The sequence below is a fragment of the Sinocyclocheilus anshuiensis genome, unplaced genomic scaffold, assembly GCF_001515605.1.
Source record: "Sinocyclocheilus anshuiensis isolate Anshui unplaced genomic scaffold, SAMN03320099.WGS_v1.1 scaffold1072, whole genome shotgun sequence".
Lineage (NCBI taxonomy): Eukaryota > Metazoa > Chordata > Actinopteri > Cypriniformes > Cyprinidae > Sinocyclocheilus > Sinocyclocheilus anshuiensis.
In genome coordinates this window covers 510,461-522,240 of record NW_015548242.1, presented here as the reverse complement: position 1 = coordinate 522,240, position 11,780 = coordinate 510,461, and the positions used below count along the sequence as shown (strand labels likewise).

The 11,780-nt window shown below is 34.6% G+C and overlaps 1 protein-coding gene across 1 annotated transcript; it reads right to left on the bottom strand.

Moving 5' to 3' along the window:
• Positions 1-210: 210 nt before the first annotated feature.
• Positions 211-6,071, bottom strand: LOC107655075 (olfactomedin-like protein 3A). Its single transcript, XM_016442483.1, has 3 exons — positions 5,871-6,071; positions 2,896-3,181; positions 211-1,410 (listed from the first exon to the last, which is right to left on the bottom strand). The coding sequence occupies exons 1-3, from the start codon at positions 5,970-5,972 to the stop codon at positions 626-628; spliced, it is 1,173 nt and encodes a 390-aa protein (XP_016297969.1). The 5' UTR covers positions 5,973-6,071; the 3' UTR covers positions 211-625.
• Positions 6,072-11,780: the final 5,709 nt, after the last annotated feature.

Below are 11,780 nucleotides of genomic sequence, written 5' to 3'. Positions count from 1 at the left end.
TGGCTGACTCTGAACTTTTATAAAGAATATCTCTTTGGATTTGAGACTTTAGTCTTTGCAACTTTACAGATCTTCTTTATGCACCAAGAGCTTGTAACACTCCAAAGAGAAAGGAAAAATTGAAATCGCATCATATGACCCCTTTAAATGGATAAGCCGTTTCCTCTAAAAAGCTGTTTATTCAGCGTAGTGAAGTCTCTCCTCCATTGACATCCATTAAAAAAACGGACTCTTTTCTCCTTTCCCACGTACTGCCAAAGCCGAAGCGATAGCATTAGCTGTTATGCTTTCTTTTCAGAATTCTTGAGCTTCTTCATCAGAATTATTGTAGTGTTTGTTCAATTACTTATTAACAGCACATTTCATTTTAACATAATATATGAAATCATTTTATTAGTTCTGCTCCAGGCAAACAAAGTTAAAATGGGTTTTCTTGAGCCCTGTACATTGGTATAAACAACTGAACCAAACAAGTCTGTCCAATCAATCATATATTGTGCTCTCTGTGTAACTACAAAGCTCAACGTATTGATGTGTGACCCAGCCGCGTTGCATAAGATAAAGCAAGCCAATAACATGGGCATTTCCTTTCCAGCTCTGCTTTCTTCAGTCTTTGGTACACCTTCTACACATCCAGCTTCTTTTTCATTTGGAGTTTGTAGAGGATTTGATAGCCATCATCCCAAGCGTAGAGCAGCTGCTCCACAGGGCTGTATTTGAGGCTTGCATGAGTGCCATATCGTTTGGGAAAGTATACATGTGGAGCGTCGTCGTTTGTGACCATGTCACTGACATCGAACACGCATTGAATTCGAGAGCGGCTGGGTAGTTTGGAGTTGTAGACCACATAGATGGTACCGCAGATGACAAACGCCACCTCTGCGTTCTCCCTCACACAAGGGGTGTCCAACATATGCTCGATGTCTAGAGTTTTAGGATCTATCTTGGCCAAAGAGATGTGCCTTTCATTCTGCTGAGTGGCGTAGATGGCCCACAGACCCTCTTCGTCCACTGCTAAATCGATGAAGGTCTCGGGATTCAGGCCATACACGGGGAGCTGGTTTTTAGCTGGAAACACGGCACTGTCTACAACTATGTTCTTCTGAAGATCAAACTTTATTAGTTTCATCTCCTCACCCTGCTTCAGATAGTACAGGTGGTTGTTGTAGATGGCATGACCCAGACCGCGCCAGGCTGAAGGGAGCTGGACGCTGGTGGCCGCAGAAGTGCCTTGGGAGGAAGTGAATTCACGGACTGTACCAAATTCATACATGGTATTACCCTCTGTCCCGTTTAAGATGTACACCTTCCCGGTTGCACTTCCCATGTCCTTGGTCCACATTCCCTTAGCGCCACCCACTCGTTTGAGGATCTTCATGGCTTTGATGCTGGAGATCAAGTCACTACAGTCTAAACATAAAGAAAAATTAAAATAATTTAAATTTTTGCCTGAAATGTGCCTTTAAATATTGTTGTAAGTTATTGCTTACTTTCTATCATTATATTAATCATCAAATATTCTGTGCGATCTCTCTTGCTGCAATTAGAATATCAATATTTGCCCTCTTCAGTTAAGTTCCAAAGTGCATCACTTCCTCATGATATTACTTACTATGCTCTTTCCAATAAAGTCTGATTTAAGGCTAAACCCTAATGGGAATGCACAGTAGACTAATGACAGTCTGGCTTAATCAAATTGGAGGCGTTTTGCTATGAAAAGGCGATATAGAGCTGCTGAAGTGTAAAGACGATGTACGGAAAGCATCATGATTTATCCTCCAGCAGTATAATTACTGTCTCTCCCAATGATGGAATAATAATACATTTTATTTAGTACCTCTAAGTGGTTTTCTAAATGAGGACTTTAGGAAGATTAGACCCACTATTTAATGCATTATGTATTAAACTCTGTCAAGTTATAATAGCTCAGAGCTTCATGTGATTGAACTTGGTCGCCTGTCATTCTCGTGCCACTTACCCACAGAATCAGTGCTTCATTATGAGCTTCATAAAACTGAATCTATGAAGTGTAGCAGCCACTTTCAACACTTATTTTTCCTATTCATTTTCTAGAATGCTTTTTCAACCCTATGACAGTGTTGTTATTATTAACTAAAACTAAACCTGTTACAGTCATTTTCGAGAATTGAAATAAAACTGAATCAAAAGAAAATATAAAGATTAAATGAAAAACCTAAACTTAAAAAATTTTTTTTGAAAGTTACCTTTGCAACTAACTGAAATAATTAAAGTTGAAAATAAAATGGCTAAAACTAAAACTAAAAAAAATTAATGAAAGCTAAATATAAAAACTGAAAATATAAAATTAAAAGCTGATTCAAAATATTAATAAATACCATAATAGTATATACATAATTCTAAAATAACATTGATTACATATAATTTATTTTATATTTTTTATATTTATATTTTTGTTAATATTTGATAAATAAATCAGAAAGGATATAGGGATGTAGGTAACAAGTTTGCTGTCATAAAATTTTGGACCAAATGTTGTTTGGTAGTTATTGATAAACTTAGTCCTATATTTACCATAACCAAGTTTTTTTGTTTTTAAAAAAAAATTTACTACAAATAATTTAATTGAATTTTGTCAATTCAACATTTTTTAATTATTTTATAAGTTGAGAAAGCAAGACAGGCCAAAATCACCATTTTGTTTTAATGGTATGCTACTTTATGTTAGAAAAAAAATTATCATTATTATAACATATCGAATAGTTCGATAGCACAACAAAAACATGGAATTTGGGCCTCTAGTACTTCAGAGTACTGAATTAGTTGAATGAGTCAGCTATAGCGAGTGCCATCATGCTGTGAGACAAACATTACTAGTATCTAAAAGCCTAGGGAATGTTACCTAAAGCTCTTTACCTGTGAGCTTGGCGTACTTGGCTTTGTTCCTCTCCTTGACAACTGTCACCTGCTGCTCCACCAGCTTGTCATCCACGTCCACGCAAGGCTGCACTCCATTCTGTGTTTCGAGGTAGTCCATCTCTCTCTCCACACGGTCTACGCGTGTACCCACTGTGTCCAACTCACTCCGCAGCGCCTCCTTGCTCTTGTCCAGGCCCTCTAGCTGTGCCACCATCTGCTGCTTGAACTCGCGCAGCTCTGAGGCGTAGCGGCTGGTCTGCTCATGCCACAAGGAGATGCGATCCTGCCAATGGAGAAATAAACAAAAACAAGTCTCGAGAGCCTCAGTAAAAGAGATATGAATTAGTCAGCTGTAAACATGTCCGTGAAATGGGCATCTTTCATATGATAAGATGAAGTGAAGGCTAGCAATTAGCTTTGAAATAAATGTGAGTGGTTCTTCTGGTTAAAGGTTATCACCATAATGCTAAGGTGAAATGGGCGTTGATACGTGGTTAAGTATACTTTACAGTTACATTACATTTGCATTTAGTCATTTAGCAGATGCTTTTATCCAACGTGACTTACAAATGAGGACAATAGAGGCAATCAAAACCAACAAAAGAGCAATAATATGTAAGTGCTATGACAAGTCTCGGTTAGTCTAACAGAGTACATGTACAATTTTTTTATTTTTATAATAAAAAAAAAAAAAAAAAGTATATAGAATAGAAAGAGAATAGAGAACACTAGTAATAGAGTGCCATTTTTATAATAAAAAGAAAACAGTGTTATAAAAATAGTGTTAGATGGTCTTTTTTTTAAATAAAAAGAAAACAATTAGTTAAAATAGAAATAGAATAGAGAGTGCAAGTGTTAGAGGGTCAAGGTTTTTTAATAAATAAAAACAAAACAGTATATCAAATAGAAATTTTATATACAGTATATAAATAAATAGAATAGAGAGTGCAAGTGTTAGAGGGTCAATGTTTTTTTAATAAATAAAAACAAAACAGTATATCAAATAGAAATTGTATATATATATATATATATATATATATATATATATATTGTGTGTGTGTGAGCATATTCAGTTCTATTTGCATGCATATAGTATACTCACATAAACTGATATATACTATATATCAAATCTCAGCTGCTATATTTTTTATATCATCACAAACTATAACTACTTTATTGCCCATTTCTTTAAATAAAGTTGAATATATAAGTATGTCCAACTTATTATCTGCATACATACGGTATACTTTGCATGCGTATACTAGCAAATCTTAACTGGTTGATTGCTTGTATTGTTGCAAAATGTCAAATATATTCTCTAATCTGCTAAATGTGATTTTAAGATATTATAAACATCATGGTTTTCTACAAAGCTGCTTTGAAACGATGTGTATTGTGAAAAGTGTTGTATAAATAAATTTGACTTGACTGACTTGACCATTTTAGATCATGCCTGCAGATTTCAGATGGCTTCCAAGCACATGCATGTTCTAAGCAACCATACATTTTAAACCGTGAATTTGAGCACGTTAAATACTGAGTCAGACGGCCTCATGAGTGTAAATTATTCAAATATAAACCCTCCCTTGACAGCTGCAGGAATTCATGAGCACTTTGGCATTGGAACAGCATCATTTGCGCTGCAGATGGATCAACCTTTGGCAGTAAATGTTCTTTTTTGAATTTGTGACTTGGAAGGAAAGAAGAAGCAAAGTGTGTTTTAGCGTAATCACACAAAATGACTTGTCTGAGAAGAACTGTACGTGCAGTGTCAGCACAGAGAGAAAACGGGGGGGGGAATTTTCCTTCATCTGGCCGAATCCAAGACACAGAGGGAGATTGGGTGACCAACTCAAGGAGAAAGAATCCTGGCAATGGGAATGGAGCGAAAGCAGAAGGGAAGCGCATGTTTGTCTGCTTCTTATGTCTTATGTTTGTCAGACATGCATTGGGTACAGGTATCATTTTGAGCAAGTTTGTGCTTTCATGTTATATGCAAAAACACTTGCATATAGTGACAAATTTTGCTATAAAAATCACTATAGTACCACCGGGAGCCTTTTTACCCAGCACTTGGATTAAAAGGGCTCTCTAGCTGCCCTTATATTTACATGACATCAATGTCTGTACCATTTACTTTTACAGAAATTATGTTACTCAAAGAAAATGATAAATATATACACGTAAATTGCTACAGTTCAAAAGTTTGGAGTCAGTAATATTTTTTTAAAAGAAGTCTCTTGCAAAGTCTCTTAAAATTACAATTTCTACAGTCGTTTTTAAATACGTTTTAAAATGTAATTTATTCCTGTGATGGCAAATCTGAATTTTCAGCAGCCATTACTCCAGTCTTTAGTGCCACATGATCCTTCAGAAATTATTCTAATATGCTGATTTGATGCTTAAGAAACATTTCTTATTATTATCAATGTTGAAAACAGTTAAACTGCTTAATATTTTTTTATGAAAACCCTGTTGATTTATGAATAATAGAAAGTTCAAAAGAACAGCATGCATTTGAAATAGAAATCCTTTACATTCTATTGTCTTTGTCACTTTTGATCAATTAATCCATCCTTGCTGAACAAAACTGATCATTTCTTTTAAATAAAAATCTTACTGACCCCAAACTTTAGAACAGCAGTGTATGTATATATATAAATATATATGTATGTATGTACATGTGTGTGTGTGTATATACATACATATTTGCTTGATAATTGCATTACAGTTGATCCTACTTGTACTCTTCTGTCAACATTTCTGTGTGGCTTTACTTCTATAGGGAACCTAACAGAACTTAACCGACTTGTTTTATAGATCTAACAAGTAACTGCACCATATGCTTAAATTCACAATTCATCCAAAACTCAAGTCTGTTGTTTTCTTCTATAGCTACACTCTTCTTAATACTTCATGCCAGCCTGTATCTGGAGGCCAGGGTCTGGATGGGAGAGCATTGTTGTTCTTACCTCAATAGCAAGGAGTCTTCTTTCCAAGTAGACCATAAGGGCCTGCTGCTGTGCCCCCACCAGGCCTGAGAGAACGAGGACAAGGAGCTGGAGGACTCTCATCTTAAAGACCGGAGGAGACTGATTAGAAACACTGTGTGTGCTTATGTGCGTATGACAGGCGGAGTGGAAAAGCCCTCATGCAGAGGAACCGAGTTGGCTGGAATGTTTAGAGAAAGAGCAGAGCGAGAGGAGGAGCCTAAAACATCTGGAGCGGCTTTCCCTGGAGAGCTGGATTACCTCCAGCTCCTTTTCTGGTCAAACACAGAACTACTAATGACAAGACAGTATTTTATTATTCATGTATAACTCACATTTGTGATTTACCCTTAAACAGTCTATTTATACAAGTTTCCAAACATTTACTGGAGTAAATGGATAGTACGTCAGCTGCAGAGTAAATATGGTGTGAAAGGCATGGAAATGACTCAATAGCCCAGTTAGACAGTAGAGTGTATTTGCTGATGTTCTTGCCCTTTTCATTTTTTCAGCCTTTTTTTCTTTGGACGAACAGCACAGCTCACATTTAATCTGTTGCATAACACTAGACAATTTCCCGTCAATGACTCACATTTCAGTCTAGTGTAAACCATGAAGCATTTCGCTGAAGGCACTGTTTCAGTGCAAGGAGAATGAAATTCATGAGGATCTTTCACAGTGATCAGTCAAAGTGTGGGAACATGTTAAATCAACCGTAGATAATGGTTAGTTTGTGGCTCTCTTCGTCTGTAGTGCAATATGCTCCATGCAAATTGATGACTGAAATTTAAAGTAGGCAAAAGGTCACTGCCTCAGAAATCAAGAACTGAAATATAGATATAAACTATTTTGATTTCAGTCATTTTGCATGGTTATTTTTATGCAACATTAATGTTCTTAAACCTATAAAACCTGGCATGTTATGTTAAATAATAGTCAGAAAAATCTAAATCTAAATAAAGTTTGAACCTTTAGACTTGTATGTATAAATATTTGGTAGATCAGGCTTATATGGCTCATATATGCGATAGTGACAATGTGGAAATCATGAGGACGAAAAAACAACCAAGTTGAGCAAAATATGCAGCTGCTGATATTTATATGGTCATAAAGTAAAATGAAATTCTGATAGATTATAATGTAAATCAATGAGTTCTTTAAAACAATATAGCAGACTACTTACAAAGTAAATATATATAAATATCAGCTGTCACTCTATATCTCCCAATATGTCTTAGTAAAAATGCTGTTTTTTGAACAAAGCTCTATAGCTTTAATGGTGAGGACAAAACATACAATGCAGTGCAATACAATAATGCTTGAGAGATACAGAAATAAACATTCCTCAAAAGTCTGATTTTTCATATCTGATGGATTTTAACATGATTTTTCTTTTAAAAATAATTTTAAAAAATAGCATAATCAAGTATCAAGTAATCAGTGGTGTATGGACGTTTAAGTAAGCATAAGTTGCTGCAGTCCAGTAAGTGTTCATCTTGAAATATTACTAACGATATAAAAGTTATTCTCACATTTATAAAAATCAGTAAAGATTTCACTGCAAAACGAAGTGTACCACAACCTGGAGAGGAACATTTTAAGGCCTTTTGCTAAAAAAACAAAAAAAAAAACAAGATAAATTATCAATCATATGACAGAAGGCAGGTAGTAGATTGTATACAACAGGTTTACAAAGTTTTAATAATTTACAGGCTTTATGGGGTTAAAATAAAATAATTCAACAACTTTACCACTAGGAGGTGCACAGCATTAGTATGCAGCATCAGGTAGTGAAGTGCATATTGGAGTTCCTCTTCCTGTTTCGGGGGCAGAAAAGAAAATAGACAACCTACACATTTCTATCCTAAGTAAAGTATATAAAATGTACTGTTATAGTGTCCTTAAACTCTGCAGTATTATTAGGCCAAAGAAACAATTTCTGTCCAGTCAGATTTTAATAAATTATCGCAATCAACAAGCCAAATACATAACATCACAGACAGTAAATGAGTCCGGATATGTATTGAGTGTGTGTTGTGGGATCAGCATGGACTCCTTCATTCAGACTGTCTGCCTACAGAATAATCAAAACTGTTACTTGTTTCTGAAATTCCAAAGGTCTCAGCCTCTAGCAAAATTCTCTGATACAATTCCTAGTCCTTGCACGACTTGCAAATATAGTGCATGCACTAGATCCAGTGTAATCAGCTTAGGAGGCTGTAAGTAAAAAGAATCTAAAACAACTGAAACATCACTACTGCCTCGATCTTGTTTGAGATGGCCTTGGGCCTCTTGTCACACCTAACACTCTGGTATGGGACTGATGTTTTCTTCCTGATAGTAATCTCTGAACCACTTTGTGGTTAGACTGTCTATCTGCCATTTTTCCCCCTTGTTTTTTCTGTTTCATTACAGACTAGAGAGCTGTGATTATTTGTAGCATAGTTTTGTTTCACATCTTGAACAACATCAATAATTATTAAAGGGATAGTTCACCCAAAAATGAAAATTCTGTCATCATTTACTCACCCTCATGTTGTTACAAACCTGTATGAGTTGCTTTCTTATGTTGAACATAGAAGATATTTTGAAGATTGCTGGTAATCAAACAGTTGGTGGTTGCCATTGACTTCCATATTAGGAAAAAAAAATACTATGGAAGTCAATGGCAACCACCAACTGTTTGATTACCAGCAATCTTCAAAATATCTTCTTTTGAATGAGAGCTTTAATGTGCATATGAAAACTTATAATCAATAAGGGGCTCCTTTTCAAATGCACTACATTTATGAAAACTGAGACCAAATTGGACAAATGGCCTCATTAGATGTGAGAGGGATCAGTGCTACAGGCTCTTAGTCAGCATGTTAGCAGATAAGATTCATTCTGCTAATTATGTTTGAATGAAGATGTTAAAGCCAGTGATGCCAGATTGTACAATTACAGGCTGGTGAGAGCTATTAAGCGCATTCTCATTTAAAAAAAAAAAAAAAAAAAGATTGGGTTTGGTTGCGGGTGACATATTAAATTAGTCAAACCAACCGACTTGTGAAACGGACTGAGAACTACTTATAAAAAAAGCAGCCCAAGTTTTCAACTTTGACAGTTATAAGAAAAGCACCAAATCAGCATATTAGAATGATTTCTGAAAGCTGATGAAAATTCAGCTTTGCCATCACAGGAATAAATTACATTTTAAAATATATCCAAATAGAAAACAAAAAGTTGTTTTAAATAGTAATAATATTTCACAATATTACTGTATTTTTGTTTAAATAAATTCAGCCTTAGTGTGCATAAGATACTTCTTTCAAAAACATTTTAAAAAACTTACCAACCCCCAACAGTAGTGTTCTGTATCAGAATCAAATCATAATTATCAATATCAATAATGAAAGCAATTGTATAATAATAGCTTTAATATTTTGCAACATATGGTATCATAATTTCATTATTCCAGCCTATCATTATTTCTACTCTAAATTAATGTATTTCTTAAGAAGCTTTTCACTCCATGTGTAATAAAAATTATCAGTACACATTAAAAGAAAACATCAAAGTGAATATTATCACCAAAAATGCATTTTCTTTTATAGACAGATATTCTTCAACAATTGGGAGAAGTCGTGTAATGCCATACATGACAAAACCAAACACAAACTGCAGTATTTTTTCTTATATATATAGCTTTTCATATTACAGTCCTAAAGAGATGACAGAAAATGTACTCACGATTGCTGTCCTGCGGCAAAACACGAGGGTAGTTGCGTTTTAGATAAATTCTGAGTGAGCGCGCCGTGGGCGCATAAGTGGATGGTGAAATATTTCCGTAAATGAATTGATTCTGTCAGCAGAATTGCGTGAAACTTATTATGTCTGTTCTTTCTGTATCATCTCAGTGAGGTTTTATACATGCACAGTAAGGCTAATGTAACGCTTTCAGACATTTCAGTGTGGATGATAAACTTTGGGGAAAAAAGGCTTTTTTATTTATTTATATTTTTTTTTTTTTTTTTTTTTTTTGGTAAATATTTGAACAGTTGTGATGCCTTAAAGACCATTTTAAAATGGAAGCATAAAGGAAAGAAGATATTAAATCTAAAAGTGAAATGTAAATGTCACTGATGAAATTGTACATATACGGTAAACTAATAAATAGCGCTCAGTGGTGCAGTAAATCTGTCTGTAGAAACACTCACCCCAGTCCTTCACAGGAAAGAACATTTTGTTGTGAGCTGCTGAAACAGATAAAAGAGGTTGAGAAAGACACTCCGATTCTTTAAAAGTTTGCTTTGTATTCTAGTCAAACAATCCACTGACTTCAAAATGAAGATTATTATGAGCTATGTAATTACAATCACATTACCAAACTAGAGAGGAATCAAGTGTGTCATCACCTTCCACACGGGCTACGAGGACCAGAAAGACCTGAATGAGATAATATTCATTCATTTAATACATATTAAGTGGTTTTAAACGAGCCATGTTTTCAAATATAAGCAAACAAAACATCTTAACATATTCATAAAACCAAATCACTTGAAAAAAACTACGATAAGTGTCCATTAAACAGTTTTAAATAGGGATGCAGCGATACCAGTGCTCGCCCGATACCGATACTTTTATTTTTGGTACTTGCCGATACCGAGTACCGATACCAATATTTTCATTGCATTTGTGAAGCCAAAAGAGTATGTATACCCAGGTGAAAAAGACGTAGTATTAAATGTATTAAAAATATACTTGAAATTCAAGTAGTATGTTTATAATACATTTGTATTCCCAACATGCTTATTTGAAGTGCAATAAAAGTATATTGAATTGCATTTTAATATATTTCTAAAACGTATACTAGAAGTACTTTTGTTTTAAATATATGCTTAGTTATACTTCTAAGAAATATGTTAAACAGAAGCATACTTTTAATGTATTTATAAAAAGTATACTATAAATACTTTGGTAATAAATATATGCTTAATTACACTTTTAAGGGATATACTAAACACAAGCATACTTTTAGTGACTTTTTAGTGTATTTACAGAAAACATACTTATGTTACCCTTACTTAAAGTATATTTTATGTCTACTTTGTGTAAGAACATAACAAAATGATTACACTTTTAGTGGGTTTTTAATGTAGGCTACTTTATATTGCAGTAGGCCTACACATGGTTATATTTTAAATATTTATGTATTTATAATTTTTATATTTGGAAAAGTACAATATTTTGAAAAAAAAATTAACATTTACAATGTACAAATGTTTGTCAACTATTATTAAGCATTGCGATATTTAAAATATGTTGTTTAATATGTTGTTCAGTTTTACTTAAAAGGTTATGCTACTTTGGTTGATTAGGCTGTTGTTCATTACATGATACATTAATTGTAATAAGCTAGGTGTTTATAAATTTGTTCAAGCTTGACGCCTTTATTTTCTAATATATATTTCTGAAATTCCCACAAGGATTTCAACATCATATATGAAAAAATGTCTCTTGAATGTGAATATAAGTCTAAATTTAAATGGTATTAAATAGAGTGGTCGCCGATCGTGTCTCTTTAGGGCACTTGGAGGAATGTGTCAGTCATATTTATTGTTGTCTGTCAGTTGTGAAAGTCTATAAGCTCCAGCTATGTCTAAGCTCATGCAAAGACAAAGCATTTCAAGGGCGAGAGCAAGCCACGTTGTAGGTTGTGTATTCCTCCCTGCCCAAAGAAAACGTTATATCACGAGTGGGGTTACACACAGCCTGTGCGTGGTTAGCTTGGGAGCGAAGCACAGTTGTTACTGCCTTGCTTCGCTCTCAGAGGGCTCTCTTTGAGGAGGGAGCCTTCACTAGCGTTCCTCGCGGTGCTGGCCCCGCTTCCGTCGAGTCGGAGCGGCGGCT

Coding starts and splice junctions, on each gene's coding strand:
- LOC107655075 (XM_016442483.1), bottom strand. CDS start 5,972: ATGAGAGTCCTCCAGCTCCTTGTCCTCGTTCTCTCAGGCCTGGTGGGG. Junction 3,182..5,870: donor GAAGACTCCTTGCTATTGAG/GTAAGAACAACA, acceptor CTCCATTGGCAG/GATCGCATCTCCTTGTGGCA. Junction 1,411..2,895: donor CAAGTACGCCAAGCTCACAG/GTAAAGAGCTTT, acceptor CTTTATGTTTAG/ACTGTAGTGACTTGATCTCC.